Below are 22,859 nucleotides of genomic sequence, written 5' to 3'. Positions count from 1 at the left end.
AGGGAACTGAGCACTAAAACCTAGGAGCGAGTGGTGGCTCCTCCCACGGGGGGATTTTGCAAAGAGGAACTCTCTGCCTGTGGCATAATATCCCGAGTTACCGGAGAGAGTTTGCGTTTGGTTTATTTGTTCCTTCCCATCACTTTTGGACGGTGTATGAATGACGCTTTGCCTGTCTTTTTTTAATGATCGGGAGTTGCCGCAGAGACCTTCTCCTGCATAGCGCTGTATGCAAACGCTCACAAGTGAATGAATATTGTAGATGCTGGCATTGCTGATGTTAAAATAAATAGTGAAGGTTTTATCCTTTGTACTGGAGCTAAAATCTGAAAAGACTCAGTTTGTTAGATTACAAAAATGAAACAAAAATTGCAACCTTCCCCACCTTTGAACATCAAAAGAAATTTCTGTATATTTCTTCTTTATAAAATGACAAAAACAGTTATTAGGCAGAGAATATAAACTTTTTATTAAAGTATTTGACAGAAAAATAATGGAGAGGTATTACCTTAACATGACCCAGCATGCTAATTTTACTTCCACTAGTGTTAAAGTCTTCAGGTTTTTGAAGCTGCATCATGTGATGGTGGAAAAAATCTCTGATGATTTGCAGCAGGTATCCAAAATCTGAATAAAATACAGCAAACTTAAAAATATTCCTAGATACTAAGTAATTTTTTTTCTGTTTGATTTTTATGGCTTTTATAGTCATGTCTGTAGTATTTCAAGACAATTTTTTTTTTCCTAATCTTGAGTGCAGATGTATATGAACCATAAAACTGGCTATTAGCAGAAATGTTATTAAATGCAAATAAGCTTGAGCAGGAGAGTAACAAGGGGAGGTTTGTTTGTTGTTTTTTTTTTTAGCATGTTTAACACCCAAAGCCACTGCAACACTTTTAGCAGCAGCAGGGGTGTTTTTGCTGCTTGTTATGGGCTTTCTTTTCTCTGTGAAGTTGCATCCTGTCTTGGTACACTAGTTTGATTTGAGGGATCGATAACCGGAGTAATTTGTTTGAAATCAAGATTTAGTATCTGCTATTCAGATGCTGTTTAGACAATGTATTTTCCTCAGAGATCATTTTTATAAAACTACACTTCGAACCTTGTAAAAGCACTTGGTAAATATCGCACATAGGTGGCAGACTTCAGAAAGTTTGAGTCGTGATCCAGCAAACAGTTAAACATACATACTTTATGCAGGGAGTAATTCCAGCTTAAATCAGCAAAATGTCCAAGTTTACATTCTTTGCTGAGCTGGGACTTAAAATTAAATTTTTAACTCTGTATGATTAAGTCTTATAGTTTTGTGAGTGCAGTTTTACAGCTTTTTACTTATAACACAGAGAAATTTTGCATGGCATCAGCAGCTCAGATGTTCAGAAATTTGAGTCCATAAACTATCAGAGGAATTTCTTTGGTTATGCAGTTTTATAGTAGTTTGAATTGCCTTAAATTCTTAAAGGAAAATCACATCTGTTTTTATGCTTATGATTTAAATTTAAAGACTTGCCTGCTAAACCTGCTTCAGAATATAAATTGTGGGCAAAATGTACTTTTATGAGTTATAGTATACGAACCAGCCAGTTAGCAGAAAGTTGGGCAGCACTCTTCTGCGTGTTTTCTGCCTTGGGTTTGTGATGCTAGATTTGTCCTGAATGTAGCTGTGGACATAAGATGATTTCTCTCCATCTGGTGGAGGTGCCCTCTCTTCCTGCCTCTCTTGAACCTTCCCTGCCCCCCAAACCAGAAAAGCTTCTAGAAAGAAAGTGTTTACTCTCTCTATAAATGTATAATTTTGTAAAACTTCGTGTTCTAATTCGATACGTCTTGGGAAGATGAAGCTTTGCTTTATTCTTTAAAGCCAATATGGAATTCAGTAATAGTTGTGATGCTGCCAATGTAGTATCATCTACAGAGTAGTAGCCAGCTCCCGGGAAGGGGCTGAAAAAGGAAAGTACAGTCATTATACTGATGCTTAAGGGTGCTCAGTGTTCACTTAGGAAATTAGATTAAGACTTTTTGCTTTCCAGATATCTTGAAATAAATGGTTAAATCTGAGGTGTTTGAAGCCTGTTTTGGGAGAAAAGTAGCGTTTTGTGGATGAAAAAGCAGTTTGGTATTATGCTGCTCTAAAATACTTCGTCTTATTTATAGTTACTGTCTTGTTTCATCACTTTTAAGAAAAAATATTCGAAAATAAGCGTAAACAGTATTCTGAAACTCCCCAATAGGTTTGTCAGACTGGCCTGAAATACTTGCATCTGTTCTACTGGAAGGAGAGATGTTCCAGAAGAAAAATAAAAATTACCCATCCACTTTAAAAAGTACCTTCTTGGGTAGATAGTGTGAGTTTTTTTCCTTTTGTCTAGGGACTGTTGTTTGTTTGCCACTGAAATAGCCAGATCAGATTGTGTAACATGCTTTCATGGCTGTGTTGTTTGAAAGCCTGTATACAGATTATCTTAAAAGTACATGTTTCTGGAGTTAATTGTACTGCTGCTGTGTATTACCAAAATTCCTTAATTGGGCTGCATATTATATCACTGCTAGGAGAAGAAATACATCTGTAACTAGTAGGTAACAGTCCCAAATGGTAGGTACTCTTCACTTGGGAGGTTTTGTTGGGGGAATAAGATTGAGAGGAGGGGCAGCAAGATTGTGTGTGTGTCGTTAACATTCAGCTTATTTTTATGTGTCATGATATCTATCGTTTTTAGATTAAAGCTCAGCAAAACCTGACTGATGTCAGGATACATAACTGAAGAACATGTTACTAATTTATTTTAAGTTAGCAGGTTTGCTATGTGTTTTTTATTCAGGACAGTGTCCATTTTACTGTATTATTTAAAAGCTGAATAAGAAATACTGAAGACCCAGTGACTGTATTTAAAAGAAAAAAAAAAAGCTTGTTAAACCTGTTAGAAGTTGAAGTTGCTTTTTTTTCCCCCGATCTCCTTTTCATTTTGTTACTTTATAGTTTACATAATACAAATCCTTTGAAAAATCTGCAGCCAAAATAATGTGCTGGTTAACAGCAGGATTTTATCGCTTCATGGACAATTCTAAGAGTGTTGAGTTTAAAGAAATCTGGCAAAGGAAGTGTTATTTTTAGTGTCTTAAGAAGTGGTAATTTTGTCTCAATAGCAATTCGTTTTAAAAGACTGCAATAGCACGTGCAGTTACCTTCCTTTTTGAAAAAAGAGATGCAACTTGACCTTGGAACCTGATATGACTCATTACAGTAAAAGTATACATACTTGTTACCTGTCGTTTTTGGTGGAAGATGCATGTAAAAATACAGGTGGAAAATAGTGAATGGAAAACCTACAACTCGTTGCTTTTATTTAGCACAGTTAATATAGTCTATCAGACTGCAAAATAAGTGTACCTTTTTTTCCTGTGTACCAAACAGGTCAAGTGCAGCTGGAATGAATAAACATTTCCTGATGCCTTTCTGTGATCTTCTCAATAGTGAATATCAATTTTGGAAGCTGCATGTCACCACAGGTTTATTTCCTATATCATGCTCAGAGAACAAATACATGAAAAGAAATACTTAGTATTCACTTCCAAATTAAACTGTTTTCCCACAGAGAAAACTCTGGCCCTTACAGCAGAAGGAACTGTAAAGTGGTCCAAAAATCTTTCGACCATAGGCTAGGGATGGTTATAACAATCTGTGTGGGGCTGAGATTTGCAGTGGCAAAGTATACCAAAATAAGACATTTTTAAGAAGACCTTCCAGTGTGCAGTTTCAGCATTCAAATATGAGGTCTAAAATAGGTGTTAACAATAGTATTCTCTTTACTTTTGAGAGCTTGGATTTGACTGAAAACCAGGTGCTGTGTTCAACCTAAGCTTTTGTGGAAATGTTACAGGAAGGCCTCAAGAGCTTGCTTATGGGTAAAATGTTAACGTTATTAAATCTATTGGGGTCAGTTCCAACCTTAAACTTTGAATGCTTTGAGTCATATAGTATGTGCTTCAGAGTGACAAAAATAAGTAGAGTTAAAAACAGCTGGGAGGAATTATCTTCTCATATTAATATTAAGTTGCCTTTGCTCCCCAGAGGAAAATGTCCTTCGAAAATTTTAGAATGGCTTACTTTTACTGCAGACTTAATAAATATTTGTAAGTGAAATGACAGTTTTCTGTCTCAGACTTGCACTTTCTTTTGTATCCCTGATGATTCATTGTTATATCTTCTTCTGTAGTCCTCCATCCTATACCTTTTGTATTCAGCATCCCTTGCAAGTATAGTCTTCTTGGGTGAGTTCTTCCTTAAGAGAGAGAATCTTTATTTCAGGTGAAGAATGAGGATATTCTGTGAGGAATTTAGGTTTAACTGTTATGTATAATCTCAGCAGTTGCACTATAAAGTAGTCAAAACTTCTGTTTAGTGAAGTTACAGTCTTGAGAAATAGAGAACCTATAATAGCTAAAGAAGCTTTAAGATTTTTTTTTAATATTCTAATGTAGTTCCATAAAAAATGTGATGTTTAATTTTTTTCTATATTAAGGAACTGTTCCTAGTTTATGGATTGGAACATTTAGTCTTTAATTCTTAACAAATTGACCTTTTTTATCCTTAGACTTGAATTTTTGGTCTTAGAATATACTTCCATCAAGAGCAACTCCTAAATATAGAGCCTATTGACAGTCTTCACATGAACTTTTCTATTTAAATCTTTCACATCTTCTGTGTGCCAGCTTAGTATCAGATTTCTTTTTCCATATTAGTTGCTTTCTAGTTTAGTCAGATATTAGTTTTGCAGGTGCTGAATTTAATGTTAGTTGCTGTAGGAAATACAAATGGAATTACTTACTGCTCCAGACTATCTGATCAAAAGAAGATTATTTCAATCTACAGATTTTTTTTTTTTTAATATCTATCTAAAAATAATTCAGTGCTTTTGCAAAGGTGTCATACCAACAGTTCTGGACAGATTAATATTCTGTTTAAGCACAGAAGGGATATGTGTTGTGGTCTTTTGAAAAAAGATACTTCCCTTGGGAAGGGTATAAAATTCAGCTTCTATAGCATTGTAGTCCTGACGCCTGTTTTAATCTAGCAGGATAAAATTATATTTATAGTCTCATAACAGTGTGTGGATTTTGAAGGTTGGAACCAGAGCTTAACTAGACGAATAGGTAGTAAATAATGTCTCTTGTATAAGACTCCCTTGGCAAAATGCTCTACTAGAAACTGGACCAGCAGTGACAGCTTCTTTTTAATGTCTGAATCATTGATTTTTATCAGAGATTCACTGAACTAGTTTCTGTTAAGTTTTGCTGAGTTTATGGCCAATGAAGTATGTTGTCTACAAGATGCCTATTTCGTAGTATACTTTTGACTTAAAGGCAGAGATCATAATAGTTAAGGTCGCCTACAATTTTCCTACACAAGACCTTGTTCTCAGCTGCGTAGAGCATTGCTAAACTGTTTGGACTGAAGTTTTCCATGCCAAGTATGGACAGTTTTATTTGGAACTGTTCCTCAGGCTAATTTTCTTAGTTTCAGCAAAACCAATTCAAACTGCTTCTAAGACTAGAGTAAAAATAAATTGCATATTGTCAATATTTAAACCTCAAGACAGTTAATTTTTTTTTATGTTTGCTGTACTTTGGAGCTTAGCACGGAGTTATTAATGAAAATTGATCTAATGTGGTCCAAATTCTAAGACATGCTCAGTAGCAAGACTGATGATTCAGTATCTACTATGCTATTCTGTATAGATACTTCAGTCTCTACTATGCTACTCTCAGCTACTATGCTCTGCGAGGCTACTATGCATGGCTTTTCTTTGGTTTTCTTGTCTGCAGTGCTAGGCATGGTAACTAAGCATATGGAAAACTTGTAATGTATTGTTCTACAAGCAAGAACCCAGAAGTGTATTACAGGGGAGAGGACAGTATGGAAGTGGTGGGCTGATTAGAGAAGCTTAAGTGGGGAGAGCAGAAGCTAGCTCCTCTACAGTAGCTGCAGGAGGTTCAGTATTTAGAGTCTCGACGCTCCTATTGGCTGTGAATCTTTCTGCAAATGTGTCTTGTCATACTCTCTTCTATTTTCTTCACAGTTTTTCATTGCAACCGTGGTTTTTGAACTTCCCATGATCTTCCTGAAACTTCATGGGCTTAGGGTTTTTGTTCTGTACATCAGGAATTGATTGCAGATGAGTGGGTTCATCAAATGAGAGTCTTTACTTGAGAATTTAAAATGAGGAGAACATAACTTCAGTGACCACGATTAGAACAAGAAATTCACTTTCAGTCATTGTGTTTAGTAGTACTGCCTCTGGCTACTATATGTTTGGGGGACGTGGGAGTGAAGCTGAGAAAGGCTGGTGAAGTGTAGATGCAGGCTATTAGGCCTTAGTATTTAAGGGTATGGAGCCTATGGGAAGAGACAGCAGTCTGATCAGAGTTGTAGGTGACCTGTAGCCTGCTAAAGTAGCAGCATGTATTGCTGCTATGAACATGGTGAAAGGAAAAGGCTATAGATTAAAAAAAAAAAAAGTGTTGTTGTGTTGCCCAACTACCATTGGGAAAAGATTTCTATCTATCTCAAGTTCCTCCTCTTTACCATTGTTTCTCGCTATCTTACCAAGCAAAGCTTTGAAATTGGTAGTTTTTGTCAGCTTCATTAATATGATAGGATTCAGAAGAGAAACACAAATTTTGCTGTGAATCTGGGAGGTCAAGGAGCGAGTAACAACAAAAATTATATTTGCACATGTGTATTCAAGAATAGTGCTGCAAAAGGAAGATGTTCCAATTCTAGTAAGTGATTTTTAAACCCTTGAGAATTAAAAGCATTAAAGCTACTCCCTACCATAACAGGAAGCTTTTCAATATGTTATACAAGTTTACTTTTTCAAATTACTGATGAAAAGTTTACATTGGAGACCATCACACACTTGGAGAGTTGACAAGCTCTGGATAAGAGGTGAAAGCACAGTAGATTTTCTCTGAAGAACTGAAAGAGGAGGTGGGGTAAGCGAGTTTAGAGAAGGATAGTATAGGATAGGCCAAGAATGCTGATCTGAAGAAGAGCAGGAATAAGAAGTCACAGCTATTTGTCTGAATATGAAGAGGGAAACAGCTTTATTTCTGCTATTGCTGTATTTGAGAATTAGCAGGGGGCATCACTGCATAAACAAGTGAAATTCTAGAAGTGATTTAAGAGGTTACTTTGTTTCTGTAGGTGGTTGGTCCTTTAAAAAACAAAAGCACAGCTTTTATTTTATTAATTTCTTCCCAAGTAAAATTTTATGGGAAAGTGGAGGGGGGGAAATGGGGCTTAAAAGAAAAAGTTCCAATTTAGTGTAATTGGGTAAAGCTTTTGAGAAGTGTATGATATTTTTAATTAAAAGTTCTATACTTACTTAAAACATGGCATATATGTAAGACTGAAGTCCTGTTAAGCAGAATAAATTTTGCTTCCACGTGTATGTAACAGAAACAAGTGATGAGACTTGCGCTTAGGTTTTGACTTATACATGTGAAATAAATTTGTGCATTTCAGCATTGTTGGATTCTGTAGGAAAACATGCGTTATTTTGAGATGAGTGGCGTAGGCTGGGTCACACAGTACAGTCAGGAAGGACAAGGTTTGGTAATTTATATTTCTGTGTATTTTCCCCTAAGAGTAGGAAGCAGGAGCAAAGTAAACTCAGTACATCAAAATGGTGTAAATTTAGTTTAAAAATAGCTAAGAGATTTTGCCAAATGGGAATATACTTAAGTGTAGGATCCCTTGCTACTGAACACTTGATGTTTACAGTTTTTGATAGAAAGAACATAAGAGTATGGTTAAAATTGATGAAAAAAAGTAGTTCAACCTTTTATTGATGAGGCAAAATGCTTAATTTAAGTGAAGTGGGTAAAGAGATCCTGCAAGTGTTTAAATATTCATCTGCTCAGGATGATCTATTCCCATTGAGGCCAGTGGGAGTTAGGTCATTGAATGCAGCAGAACCAGGATTTCACCTGTGTTTGCAGTCTAATTTAATCTTAGTTCTTCCAACTGTAACACTTATCGCTATAAAGTATCTCATTGTATTATTTGTCTGAGAAAACTTGGAAAATTAAGAAACACTGGTTTAGCCAATTCTTAAAGTATGTATTTATCCAAGGAAATAATCCAATACCTGTAACTTCCACTCAGATTTACACAGGGATTCAAGGGAAGAGGAGGTTTTTCCTTGGCTTTTGAAAAGCTAGATTGCATGTTTCCTCTGGCACAGATTTCATATTAAATTACTCCCCTATACATCCCCTTAACACATTTAAAGTAGCTAAGTGCTAAATTAACTGCTAAATTAGTTTCTGTACTTCTGTGAAGTAATATTTAACAGCTACCCCTTGGTTTCAAATAAAAGGTATTTTTATATTGCACTCAGCACTGATTTTGCCATGTGAAAATGACATGAGTATTTCTTCAGTTTCTGGAAAAATACAAACAAACTTGATTTGTAATATTGACTTGCATTTTCTAGTGTGATGTCTGGAGCAACTTCAGCATCTTGTTCAAAATTAATTTTATTCTTAGATAAGGTGAGGAAATGATCGGGGAAGAATGCAAGTTAATAGATTTAAAAAAAATAATATCCCACACCAGATCCATTTATGGCATACTTCGTTATCAGTGCTCACTAATTATAAAATACCATAATTTCAGTCAGACAGGAGTTTTGCAGTTGACTTAAACTCAAATTGTAAATACAGTTTCTGTCCTTTCAAGCTTAAAAGGTGCAAATCAATTAGTTTTGGTCTTCTGGTCAAGCAAAGTGTTTATGTTCCTATGAATAGATAATGTTTTTAATACAGTACTGTGTAATGGTTATTGAGCATAAGCTTTTACTGAGTCTGTGTGGCACACAACTTTATCACCTGCTTTTCAGCTGTCTTTATTCCCTGGTAATGTACGTACAGTGTACTACAGCTGTTGGGGGGGTAAAATATGGAGTAGAGCTGTTCAGATTATTATTCTTTTAATTCTTAGCAGGGTAGATGTGAAACAGTTCCTTGAGTCTACCTTGTCACAACCTGAAGCATTGTTTTACACCTTCAAAATTACACGTGAAAATTCAAAGTCATATTGAACACACTTGAATAAATAGTACTTTTTAAGAACAAATAGTTGTGTTTGGGGAGAAGTATAATTACAGTTCCTGTGTCAGGAACAAGCAGCATCATACCAGTTGTCCCTTCTGATCTTTTTGATTCGACAGTCTCAGAAACTTGGTCTGTTGTCTCTTTCCCTTTCTGTAGAGTCTCTTGGGTCTTGCTGGTGGTTAATTTTCTTGGCACATGAGTTACCAGGAGTAACAAGTTGCTGTGTGCCAGCCTCTGTGGGCGCTTTCAGCTTGCGGCTAATATGGTGTAACCTGCGTTAAACTTTAAAGAGAGGACCTGTTTATATACCCAGGACTTTACCTTAACCTTTATTTGCCCTCTTGTTAGGAGGACTTCTTGAAAGCATGTATGTTTTACCATAACAAAAACCTTTGTTGCATTTCAATATAACAAAAGCTATTTGGGAGTTGTATTTTCTGTTCTGGGAAAGCAGTTTTAATTCTCAGGCCTTTGTATCAACTTTTGTAATTTTAAATTAAAGGTTGCCATCTATTCCATATTCACATCTTCTGAGAAACAGTTTCCCATTCCAGAAATCAATTACTCTCCTGTGTTTCCCAGTTTAATGACTTGGCTGTGCATGTTAATTCTGAGATAGGATTTATCACCCTTAAATTTAGCACTGTCTTCCTTAAAGAGGCAGGGTTCCTATTTTAAATTATTTTAATACCACTATTGTTTAATAATCATGAGCCGTTACACCTTCATCAAGCCAGTGAAACCAATATTTGGGCTTATGTCTTGCATACAGGAGAGAATGCTAAACTCTTAGAGCCTCTGGTTATATTCAAGATAGGCCCATCCTGGCATATGATCAGTCATTAAAACTGCTTGATGCTTTTTAAATGAAGGCAGCAAATACAGTAGCAGTGTATGCCAAAACTATAAATGAATGCACTGGGAAACATAATAGTTGGCTTACTGGTGGAAGAAAGCTTGTTTCAAATACAGGAGGAGTAGCATAATTGTTTTTTTGAAAACATACACTTCAGCTGTATAAGAAGTGAAACTTCTTTGCCTTTTATAATAAATATAGTATCACTCTGAACAAAACTTGCATACGGTTAACCATACGCAAATTGCTCAACTTCTCAGTACTTTCAAAAGCAGCATTGATCCAACTGTGTCAGGTCATTGGACAATATTTTTATTTTTTTTTTCCCCTGCATTTTTTCTTTTGTTGCATGTGGCTGAATTTTAGTTAGATTCTGAACCGGAGGTGTGCTCTTGAACCTTTGTATTGTTGAAGTTGTACATTTGTTAAGGATGACTTCAGGGTGTTTTATGTTCCTGTTCCTGTGGTTGGTATGTCTGGTGAGTTGTTTGTTTGTTTAAGGAATCAATGGTGCTTTAATTCTCCTTTTTGAGAAAGTGTGGTAGAAATGAGGTGAATTGTGGCAGACTTGGTTACCAGAGTCTTGCTATTTAACTTTTTGAGGATTAAGAGAATAATTTCTGTTACTTTTTGCATCTGACTGCATGTTGTCTTCTGTAATTAGTAGGAAATAGGGCTATTAATATGAAGGCACTTCAATAGGGTACTTTCTGTCTGAAGTGTCTTGATTGACTCAAATCTTCATTAAAATAAAGAGATTTAACATGGTAGTAACTGGAGACTCTTAACTATATAAGATTATAAGAAAGCTTGGAAGATGGTAGAAACATCTAGGTAAGACACTTGCAATTTACCATCACTGCAAAGAGTCATGTCACAGAATTTGTGACAGATGTTGTTAGATCAGCATAGGCTTTTCAGATTTTCCGAACTGATTTGTTAAGGTCAACTGCTGGCCATGTGGAGTGGCAGGTGAGACTATCGGAACAAACGCTATCTGTTATTGGATGGAAGATAGCTTTCCAGGGGTACTTTTAGTAAGCGACTTTAAAATTATCTATAGCCTAGATTTTGTAACTAATTTCATAAACCACAACGCTCTGTGTGAATAAAAGTCATTGTTAATTGTTATCGTCATCTAGTTTTACTTCTAATGTGTGATTTCTTTCTTCTTTTTTTTCTTTTTATTTTCTTCTTTTTCTTCCCTGGCATGTATCACAGAATTAATCTTAAATCCAGAATATCCTAATGAGCAAAACTTGTGATTTCTTAGCTATTTTAAAAGAAAATGGAGATTTACTTGGATGGTGGTATGATTTTTAACAGATTGGTTGTTTTTGGCAGTTCTAATTTGGCTTTGCACAACTGGTTGGATAAAGGTGTATATTAACTTGGATAACATATGCGATAGGGACAGTTGAGCAAGTAGGGTGTCACTGTATTTTTGAAATATTGTTCATGTGGATCTCTTAGTGCAAGTCCTGCCTGATGACCATCTGCAGAATCGTTTACCTAAAGTGGAAGTACAGCAGAAGCTCAGCTCATTATCTTTATTGCTCCTTTGCAGTCCTTTTGATTTCTGAAATGAAGAGGTTAAGTGTTAATATGAGCACACAGGTCCTAGACAGGATTGACCAATTCAGCACATTTAATTCTGTGCCAAGTCGTTGTTTTGGTTATCTCCTATATGGAGTATGACTTTCCTTGTAGTATGATGTTTGTGAATACCATTCTACTTTGTTGTCTTCCAAACCTCCTCTAGTGAACAAACCTACTACTGTATAGGGAGCTGGTTAACTTTTAAGATATATAATGTTCTATCTGACTCGCTTATCTGACCTCGGAAGTCAGAGCTCTGTTTACTGAAAACACGCAGAGGAACTTACTCGGCCCCTTCCAGAATTCCAGCAACAGCTGTAGACTTTGGGGTACCAGGTAATTTGAAAATATATGTTGTTGTACTCTGAAGGGAGGGGGTGGTGGGAAAATCTACAACCCTAGTCTAGTAAGAAATGGTACTTATTCCTTAGGGTGGCAAAGTGTTTCTATGTGGAAAACCTGAAAACACTGATGACGAGATTCCTTGGATACACAAGGTGCTGCAGAAGTGCTCATCTGAGTAGCCCCACCAGTTTCAGTTGGTCTGTTGGGCTGTGGGAACTTCTCTCACAGGTGTACGGAGTTACTGCCGAATGTTATAGACTACCAGTATAGCCAAGTATACTGTGAGATTTTATACAGGGGCTACATTTTTCTTTAATAAGGAGCTTAAAGCGATTTTTGGAAAAAAAAAAAAAACACCCAAACAAAAAAAAAACCAAAGTGTATTATTCAAAAAAGTAGCCAACTTAACTGAAAAATCCTACCTACGCATTATCTTGTACCTCTGTAGTTGGATGATACGGTTCCAAAGGAAATGGTGAACTAACTTAACAGCGCACTGCAGCTGAAAGGAGTTTCTGCTCCCGTCACTAACCTTGTGTGAGCGCTGATGCACATCAGGCCCCTCCAGAAGCCATTTAACCTCACTAATATGGCCATGTTATTGAGTTAAAGCAGCTCACAGAGGAGTCTGACAAGTTCCAGAGCCAGTGTTGAGGGATGGATGTGACTGGGAGCAGAGGAGGGAAAGGGAGGAATAAATGGCAAGGGGGTAGTGGGGAGAGAGACCTCTCCCCTTTTCACTGTCAGCCAACTATTTTGCTGCCTGTCAAGCTGCAGATGTAGACTTATGAGAACCCGGAAACATATTCTGTCTGTCCCCTGTTGTAACATCAATTGCATCAAAACTCCATTTCTTAAGAATGCTTTACCATGCATATAACATAAACACTGACACCCAGATGCTATGAGAGATCACAACAATAATGAACACAAGAACTGCCCAAGACAAAAATAAATCTTAAATTTAGGTTAAACAGGACTCCCTGTGCCTGATTAATGTAGGCTAGGCCAGAGTTTACCAGACTAACCCCTTTCTAGACGGTATCTCTGAAAAGAGCAGGCTGTACAACAGTTGATAATTTACTGATGTGAAGAAATAAATAAAAAAGCAAACAAAACGAGACACTTGATGTCTCACAGTATGGGTTCCTCTCTCCATGTCAGTGTTAGGGCTTCATTCTGCTTTAGCAGATCCTTCCACCATTGAGTACAGCTGCATATAGCACAGTAAATGTAACCAGACAACAGAGACTAAATGTTAAACTTCACACTATGGAATATAACATAATTATGGCATAATCCTTGTCATGTGTTCATACTTGTCTGTATTTCAGTTTGTCAGGGAATTATGTAGAAGTGTAGGATTGACCACCAGGTTCAGTTTACTGTAAGGAGGGATGCAGTACATTAATCCGTAATATTGTTGTCCTCTTAAGTGTTTGAAAGGGCTGTATGTGAACTGCTTTAAGAGGCTGTCAGAGGAAAACTTCATGGTTGTTTCTCTGGCTTCTGCATCGTCCTAGGGTAGCTGTTTCAGGAAAAAGTAGGAATATTTAATTAGAGTTATTTTAAAAAAATTATTGCAAACTTGTTGCAAATGTTTGAGAGGGTTTATTTTGTATTGGCAGGGAGAGTGCATTTTTTGAACTTCCAATTTGTGTAGTTGAGAGAGGACTTTTTGTGGAATTAGATTCTGGTTCCTGCTACTGAAGCGAGGATTATGTTAGGTTCTCTGGCTTTGTACAGAAAGTCTTGGGTAAACAATTCTGTTGAGAAAGGAGAAGTATCTATCTTTTCCTTCCAGGAGAAATGCTTGTAAACATGAGATAAGTATACTGTGGGAAGATGTCATTGTAGTCCCCTGACTAGTGATATGGTGGTGTTCATCTCTCCAGTTATAGACTAGTGAGGTAGCTCTGTGATTGTGAACTGTATTTATCTATATTTTGTTTGGGCCCTCCCAGAAAAAAATAATCTTTTAACTCAGTATGTCGTGCTTAGTCTTGGATTGATGACCTTATATATTTGAAAGTATTTGATTTAGAGACAAATCTGTGCAATCATGCAGCTTTAATGTTTAATAACTTGTGTTCAGGAGGATCTTCCAAGTCAACTTGTTTGTAACTTTACATCCTTTGATATTGTGGCTACTGTCTGTAATGATCGGGTTTTTGTAAATAGTAGAAATAGTCTGTTGAGAATTTCAGAATTACGAAGTGCAAGGATCAAATGAACTATTTGCATCAGTTACAAACATTTTACCATCTATCATGGAAATGACCAGAGGCAATGAGTGTCCTTAGAAAGAATCATGGTTAAAGTGGATCATAATTTACAATAATTATTTTGATGTTGGATGGAAATTTTTGTCTTTAGGGTTTCCTACCATCATATCCTATTAAGAATTGGCTTTCTGTGTCTGCCTAAAATCTCATTGCTACCTTCCCAAGGACCTCAGATCAACTTACAACCAACTTTTCAAAGAATGTAACAGTGGACTTAAAGAATTTCCTAAATCAGACTTCTGTTGAGCAGCATCTAGAAAATAAAGTTGAGGCAATTGCGTTTTGATCACCTGGATCAGATGGGGCGTAGGCCGTTTTTGGAGGGGTAGTTTAATGTATGTATCTTGACATTCTTCCAAGTAGAATTAAATGTCTTTGCTCCTTTTTTCTGCTTTAGGCTTCCTTGTCCTCGTGTTTTGTTTCCTTCCCTTCCCTTCCCCACCCCCCCAGCAACATGCAGCAATTCAGGGGCAGGCTGGTAATAGAATCTGGGCTTAATTTTAATTCTTCTCTCATCCCCCATTCTGCTTCAAAATACAGGCTGTCGACAGGGTTATTTTATTGAAGCATCCACTGTCTACTTTGAACCTATATTGTCTTCTGTGGCCCTTGTGGTATTTAGGGTATTTGAAGAAAAGCAGTTATCTTGAACTTCAGATGTATGGTGTAAATCTTCGTCGATGTTAAATAAAAACTGGTTTAAAAATCATGCCACGGGTTGTTAAACTACTAAAGCTAAAAGCTCTGATGTTGATGCAAATAATGGTGGCACAGTTTATTTTATTCATAGAACTGGAATAAACTATGGCAATATGACTTTATTGTGGTGTAGATTTCTCTAGCTTCCGTTGTGCTGGGATAGTTAAAGATAGTTAAAGACAAGGCTTTAAAAAGTTAAGAACGCTATCCGACACAACATTGATAACGTTCCCAGGACAAACGTGCTATATGTCAAGCAGGGATTGAGCATGGGAAGACAGGTAGTGCTGATACAACAGAACTGGCTTTCTTGTTAAGTTATTTATTACTGTGGTTGAACATAATTTTCATCTCTTGCAGATGTCATTATTTTATGATTCCCCTTACAAGTATGGAAAATGGATGTACACATAGAAGAAAATACTTTCTTCGGTTTTGCTTTGAATGATATGAGTAACAAAACAGATTAATGGGCAGGTTTTTCATTTGAGAAAACACGTCTAATTAAGATAGATCACATTGCTAATGAAATGGACTGGTGATGCATGGCAGGAGAGATATGATCTCTGTTACTCTAATGTCTAACTAAAAGTGGCTAATGCAGGGATTTCTTTGATATTCTAGGGAAGTGAATACATGATTTGATTATTTTGTCTGAATTCCTGTTACTTGCTTTTAACCTTAGGTCTTTAGTCTGTTTTAACCACTGCTAGGAGTATTCAGATGCTGTCTGCTGGTTTTTGAAAGTTCTAGGTAAATGTTGGTTAATGATACTTCATTTTATTGACCGTCAACAAAATACACTGTATTAGCTATGCCTCACTGCTGGGCTTTTGTAACCTGGAGCGTAGTTGAGTTTGTAGTGAGGAAAAATAAGAGTAGGTTTGACTCCTGCTTGAGTCTGGCTATCAGCTTCGGGCTAGTGTCAAAAAAAGCTGTCCTCCCTGTGTTGGTTCCTTAAATTAGGCTTTTTGGATTTTATCCTTGGCATGTCGCTGTTATTGCTTTGTTGCTATGATACAATACTTACTCATGCAATCGCTGTAGAATATTAGAGGATCTGAGCTGAAATGTTATGTAACTTACAAATGTTTTTACAGCTGATGTTCATTATTTTGCAGAGCGTAACAATTCATGTCTTTGTAGTTATCTGAGCGAAATAAGCATCTTGCAGGACTTTTATTCAAAAGAAAAATGGTTAAAATTGCAGAATTAACATTCAAAAGTATGAATTGTTCTTTATGAGGGAGTAGTAATTGCTAGCTTTTTCAAAAGCTTCCTGAAGTTGTTATGCTCAGTTAATAGGATCATAAGTGTCAGATGGGGAAAGGGAATACAATACAATATTCTGGTGTTTGAACTTTCAGGGCAGAGCGAGCAGTTGGGATTACAGTGGAAGCGTTTCAGTCCATTTTAGCAATTATTTTTTGCTTATGGAAACGAAATAATTCTATCAGATAATTGAATATTAAAACCACTGTTGACTGTTGTTCCAGCCACTAAATGGAAGGTGTTTTGGTAAGAAACTTGAGGAACTGGTGTTATCAAAGAGTGTTTGAGTTGTTAAATTTAGCAAACTTCATTCTAAGTGTGTGTTTTTTTTTTTTTTTTTAATTGGAACAATCCTAAAACAAGAAAGAGAAGCATGAGATCTTGTTGTGATTTGTTCAAACTTTAAAGTGAGACTTTAAGATTTTCAATAATCAGTGTTACAGACAGTTGTCTTTTTCTTGTCTTGATAATTTCCTTGTGATGAAACAGCAGTGCTAATATCAATACTGCAGGGAATGAATGAAGCTAAGGGATTAGTAGTCTGGCTATAGACAGGTCTTGAAAATTCTTCAGGGAGAGAGCATTCCTTATTTGCAGGTAAAATTGGAAATAAAAATTTTTCACCATAACAAGTGAAATCCCAACTGACTGATAGACAAGGTGATGCTATGTTGCCGGAATGGCTTAGAACGCCAAGAAACAATTAAAAACAAGAATGAAAGGCACATTAAACCAGTTTTTCAGTTAAAACCATGGCTGCTTTTGTTGTGATCATGCAACTTTTGAACAGTTACAATATTTTAAGGATGTATTAAATTTTGAAGTGTACTGTACTTAATAATCCATCTTTTTTAGAGCTAATGTGAAATACTAATGGAGGAATATTGCTTATAGAGAAACTGCACTCTAAAATGAAAATGCCGAGTCATAACCAAACACGTTCTCTTAATAGGCCAAAAAAGCTGGAAAACTGTACATGACTAAGATTGTAATAAATTATTTAGACGAAAGCCTGAAAATTCAGGATTAATCCTTTTGAAATACTGGAGTTGGTTCTTAAGAGAAACATTCATCACATGATGTCAAAAGCATGTGAAGTATTTTGCATTGGGGTAAAAAGACAAGGTTCCTTCAAAGCAGATTTTACAGCTTTTAAGCAGGTTACATAATAAAGGATTAGGGAACAGAATGAGACAAATCGGATGAATGAAAGGTTAGTATGATGCGCTGACTTTCAGTGAGGGAGAGTTGGTACTTATTAATGTCTATGTATTTCAAATAAAGTTAATTCAGGAACTCATTTCCTGTAAATATATTTACTGCTGTATGTTTATCCCTTGTTTCTTGTATGAAACACACGTTGTGAATGGAGGGCCTTTCATTCTAACATACCTAAAGAGATATTTTCAGTTTTGACAATATTGCTTATAAATTTGCTGACTATAGAGCATACTATTCCCCATAATAAAAAAGTTGATAGCTATGCAAATTTTAGTCAACAAAATAGATTTAGGAATCCTGAGTTTCCTTCTACAGACTTTAAGTGTTGGTTGGATGTGTTTTTTTTTCTTTTATAGATGCCACCTTCAATGAACAACAAGATCTTTTTTGTCAGAAGTTGCAGCAGTGTTGTGTACTCTTCGACTTCATGGACTCTGTTTCAGACCTGAAAAGCAAAGAAATTAAGAGAGCAACGCTGAATGAACTGGTTGAATATGTTTCAACAAATCGTGGAGTGATTGTTGAATCAGCTTATGCTGACATAGTGAAAATGGTAAGTAGAATGCTCTTATGTTTTGAATTTTAATAAAATATCTTAAATTAACCAATTTACGACTCTGATGGCATCTAACTCAGAATTCCTCTTGGTTATTCTGCTTATACACTGTAATATAATTTGTTAATGATAGCTTGGCTTACAAGATTGTTTAGAAAGGCTTGTAAAAACAAACAACTTGTAAGTTTTAATTATTAGCTGAAATATGATGCATTCAGGTTAATTAAAATGAAAGAACTGGTATATTGCAGATGCTTGCAGTCTGGGTAAGCTTTGAAGTTGTTCTCATTCAGAAAATGGCAATATTTTGCTGCTGCCTGTCTTTGTTTAAGAATGGCAGTGGAGTGACAGGCTAAAGTTTTCTGGTGAAGATTCTTGCGGGTGCTAGTGTCAACAGAAAGGTTTATCAGTGTAAGAAAGCCATGCTACTTTGTAAATACTTTGTATGGCTGTTTGTTACTGTTTTGGCCTTGGAGAGTTGTGCTAGAGTAGTCTAAGTGGTTTGCTTGAGTTGTAAACCACAGGATGACTTGTACTGTGCAATTTCTACAAATGGCTTGTTGAATAAGCAACAAAATATTTGTGGTTGTTATCTGCTGACTTTCCCAGGTTTTTATATGCGTTTTCAAATGCTATGTAAGTGATGTTTTTGGTATGCCTGTACATGGAAGGACATTTGAGAATAATCTGAAATATTTTAAAATAGCTTTTTTTCTAGAAATTTGAAATGTAAAAAGAATGTGTTTAGTGCCTGTTCGTTAGGCTAATGGTTCTCTAAACTTCGGTTAAGCTTACACAGGCACAGTGCTGACTTTAAAAGTAGCTATCAGGAATGTAAGCAGACCAGTTCAAACATATGGCCTATGACTTTTGTAGTTTTCTATACAGTGCAAGCTATTTTTTCTTAAGGTTTTGTTTCGTTTTTGCTTAGGGGGTTTCTTTTGTGTGTTTTTCTGTGAGCAGCTGATATGGAAGATCAGATCTTTAATATAAATAAGCGCAGAAATTTTGCCATTATGCTGAAGGGCTAGGATTATTGAAACCCTTTTAATCATTTTGGCTGTTTCACCAGATGCTTATTAAGTTTTACAAAAGATCTAGGACACTGGGTTTTTTTGTATAGTTTTGTTTTTTAAAGGACCCGTGTTTCTGTCCTAAATGTTTTCTTACAGAAGAAGATAAAGGACAGAGTATGTCTACCTCTTTAGTGCTTTTTTTTTTTGTGCTGCTGGTGGCAGCAAGCCTGAATCCTTGCAGTATTTTCCTACTCTGTGTGCCCTCTATAGCCTCTTGTTAGAAGAAAGAGTATACTAACTAGCCTATCATACTTGTTGAAGGGAGATTTTCTTTTGTATTTGAAGTTGTTTTATTTTCTTGGAGATAAGGTGTTGCTGAGCTGTTCTTTTGAGGTTATTGTTGTTGTGCAAATGGTTGGGCTCTGTGGATGCTTGTTTTTCCTTCTATAACAATCTCCTTTTCTCCCCTAAAATGACAGAAAATGAAGAAGGCCTTAAATGCTCAGTGAGAGCTTTTTCAGAGCTTGAGACAAAAGATCCCTCCAAGCCTGAATAGTATTTCTAGTCTCCCTGGCAACTGGCAGCAGAAAAGGTCTTTGCTGTGAATTAGGACGAAGTACCAGCTTTCAGAAAGAACTCTGGATGGGTCTCTCCCTCCAAACAACACGTGTGTCAGGCTTGAGGCCTTTCTTTGTAGCAAAACTTCTATGACATCTAAAAGATTTTTTTTTTTTTAAATTTTTAGACTGTTCAGTGTTACTACATTAGAAGAAAAAGCATTTGAGTTTTTTGCAGAGTTTGAAAGGATAGTGGTTTTGGGACGAAAAAGTAGACATCAGCCTTAATGAAACCCAGCTATCATCTGACTGGTAGTAAAGGATGAACAGACTACAAAAATTCCTGAAAAAACACCAGAGTGGCATCAGTGGCAGAAGTGGAGCCAATTTCTTCCAAAGCCCCTTGTCTTTCCCTAGGCCTGGGACACCTTTCCTCCAGCTTGCAGAGAAAGCGGCCCAGTTTGCTTGGAGTCACCCAGGTCTTGGGGAGGCAAAGTCAACAGTCCCTTACAGATGTCAAGAGGAAAAAAAATGTTGCTCCTGACCAGTGCATAGGCAAGGTCTGTGCAGGTGAGGAGGCCTCCTAGCATTCCTTCCCTTCACATGGTCTCTGTTACCATGATAGCTGCTGGGCCAGTACCACACAATAATGACTTGTGTAGTTGTCCCTGCTGTGCTTGGATCCTGAGGTAGGGAGCGCTGGTTGAAATGATACCAATGTCTTTTCAAGCCACCAAGGATGGAACAAGATCATAAAAAAAAAAGAAAATCTTTGTTTACACAGGTGCTCAGGGCATATGCTGTAGGTTATCTTTTTAGTGCCCCAGGCAATCTGATTTTCCTGTAATTTCTTTGCTAAAGCCTTTGAATTAAGAACTGAGGAAAATTTTTGCTTACAAATAATTCTGAAGGGGTAGCACAGTGGTCTGTGCACCTCCCTTCTAGGTCATCTAAAACTAGTGTCTTCTATGTTTGGAAATTCTTAGTTGAAAGTACTCTGAAGCTAACAGCAAATTAGGGTTTGGCATTGTGGAATATTTTAAGTTTTAGAACTTCCTGGGAAGTTAGAAAGCTCTGGCCTTTATCAGGTTTGGGAGCAGAACAGAAATGTCCCTCCAGTACACATTACTCCTCCACCTCCTTGTGCCTGCCAACTTCCCCTCGTACCCCACCAGCATATAAAAATCCAATGTAAATAAGATTGTCCTAGCAGCTTGCACAAGCTGTGAATTCAGAATTTCAAAAAACATCAGATATCCCTATCTGCACACTCAGAAATTGGAATTGAATCTAGTATCCCTCCACATGCTTAGCTCCTTGGGAAGTGTACAGACAATAAGGGACTTTTTTCTTTTTTTTCTTTTTTGTTTTAATAAAATGTAATTGCTGTATCTTAATACATTAACTGGCACACTTTCAGATGTCACTTTCGCAAAACTTTCTGAGATTTAATTTAGAAAGCTAATGCTGGGTTTCTCAGGAAACCTGTCCAGCTGTAAAAGCCTTTTATGATTTGTATTTCTCAAATCACAGTTTTGGGATAAGACCTCACTTGCAAAGGAAAAGGGATGTTTTACATAATATGAGAGGATATAGAGAAGAATTTGCCCATAGAAAAACAATGGGGGTTTTAACCCAAACCACATTTTTGATCAATACTATTAGTAAGACATTAGAAAGAAGCAAATGAGACAGGAAGCAAAAGTGCTTCAAACATAATGAAGTAAATGAGCCAGTTCTTTAGGGAGACAGGCTAGCACATAAAAATGGTACACAATTTATTCTAAGTTTCATATGTTCTCAGGAGACCGATAATGCTAGTAGAAGTACTGAATACTCTGAAAATCATAAAATTAGTTTTCTGAAGATCTGACCAAGAGGCTTGCTATTTGTTTCTGCTACAGAAGTATGTTCAGTAGTTAGTACCTTTGGTTTGGACTTGAAACTTTTGCATTCTGTTCTTTGAGGTTCTGTGCTAAAGGGTTGACTGGTTCAGTTCAGCAAGAGATGTTACCAGAAGACATGTAAGGAAGTCTCTGTAGGGAGCTTATTTTTATGTTGGATGCTTTCGTTGAATACCTAATAAGAGTAAGCAATATCAAATAACAGAACCAAGACTGTAGTCTTTGCTTTTGGGCTTGATTAAAATTCACATTCTCTGACTCCTATTTTCCCCCTCTTCTTCCACCAGCCAGTTTCTCATGTGCTCCAGAATCCCAAGTCCCTTATGTTTACAACATTAAAGGATAACTGTACTCTTTTTTTTTTTTTTTTCCTTCCTGCTGTGCAGTACACTGGGAGACTGCTGTAGTGCCCATCCGTACAGAACATCATTGCCCTTCTACTCTAGAGCAGCAGAGTCTGCAGCTTGACAGTGTACCTACAGAAGACAGTGACAGGACATAGAATGAAGTGCATAGGAGGAAATGAAAAGTCCGTTTACGCGATAGCTTTATACATTGTTTAATGAGGCAGCTGATTCTTCTATGCAGAGCCAGCTGGGTGACTTCAGGATCTTTTAAAGTCCTTTTGCAAGATTCTTCAGACACCTTGGAGACTCCATGGAAGCTGTGCAGTAGCATTTGCTGCAACCTGTGGAATGTTTTCTTTTGTGTTTAGTAGGCTTGGGTGGTTAGCAGCTGTTCGAAACAGATTTGATCAAAAGACTACCGAGTTTGAAAGACGATTGGAAAAGTTGGGCTGAACGTGTTCCTGAAAAAACAGTAGAAAATGCAGGAAAAAAAAAATTAACTTCATGTTCTGTTTTGTTCATGTTAGAGATTTAAAATCCAGTATGTTACATCTGGCAGAAGAGATGACATTTTTCTTTTGACATCTGAAAGATTGGTCTCCTATCCAGACTTCTGTATACTTCAAAAATCCCTGAAGAAACATTTTTAGACTAGCCCTTTTGAAATTTATTTGATATGACTATATCGTACTTAAAGTAACTTGGTAGCCATTTTTAAAATTTTTTCAAACCTACTCTGTGTTAAATCAAAAAGTTACAATTGGTATAGTATTTCTGACTTCCCAAAACCTTGAAACATCTTGAAATTTTGAAAGGTGAAAAATTGTAAGCAGTTCTTCAGTTCTTACTTGAAAGTGAGAAATAACTTGAAATTAAGTGAAGGACTCTAAAATTAGATATATTTTTGGGATTGTCTGCCTTACACATGAAGAGTGCTCTGTTTAAATCATAATTGGTTATTCATACTGTATTTGTTGTCTTATATAAAACCTCAACTCTCAGTGTCACATAGTTAAAAATTGGCCTTTATAAGGGGAAACTGACATTTTCTTGTAACTTTCATGGTTTCAGAGGAAAATTTT

The 22,859-nt window shown here is 36.5% G+C and overlaps 1 protein-coding gene across 2 annotated transcripts in view; it reads left to right on the top strand.

Moving 5' to 3' along the window:
- PPP2R5A (protein phosphatase 2 regulatory subunit B'alpha) overlaps nt 1–22,859 on the top strand; it is a 46,654-nt gene that overhangs the window by 1,437 nt on the left and 22,358 nt on the right. For both annotated transcript variants that reach the window (XM_082306019.1, XM_082306018.1), the window contains exon 2: nt 17,754–17,950. In XM_082306019.1, coding sequence (XP_082162145.1) covers nt 17,754–17,950 — 197 coding nt within the window. The remainder of the gene's footprint in view (nt 1–17,753; nt 17,951–22,859) is intronic.

The sequence above is a fragment of the Platalea leucorodia genome, assembly GCF_965183815.1.
Source record: "Platalea leucorodia genome assembly, chromosome: 3".
In the NCBI taxonomy this organism is placed as follows: Eukaryota; Metazoa; Chordata; class Aves; order Pelecaniformes; family Threskiornithidae; genus Platalea; species Platalea leucorodia.
Note: the sequence above shows the minus strand (reverse complement) of the source record. Positions and strands in the feature narration are given on the sequence as shown.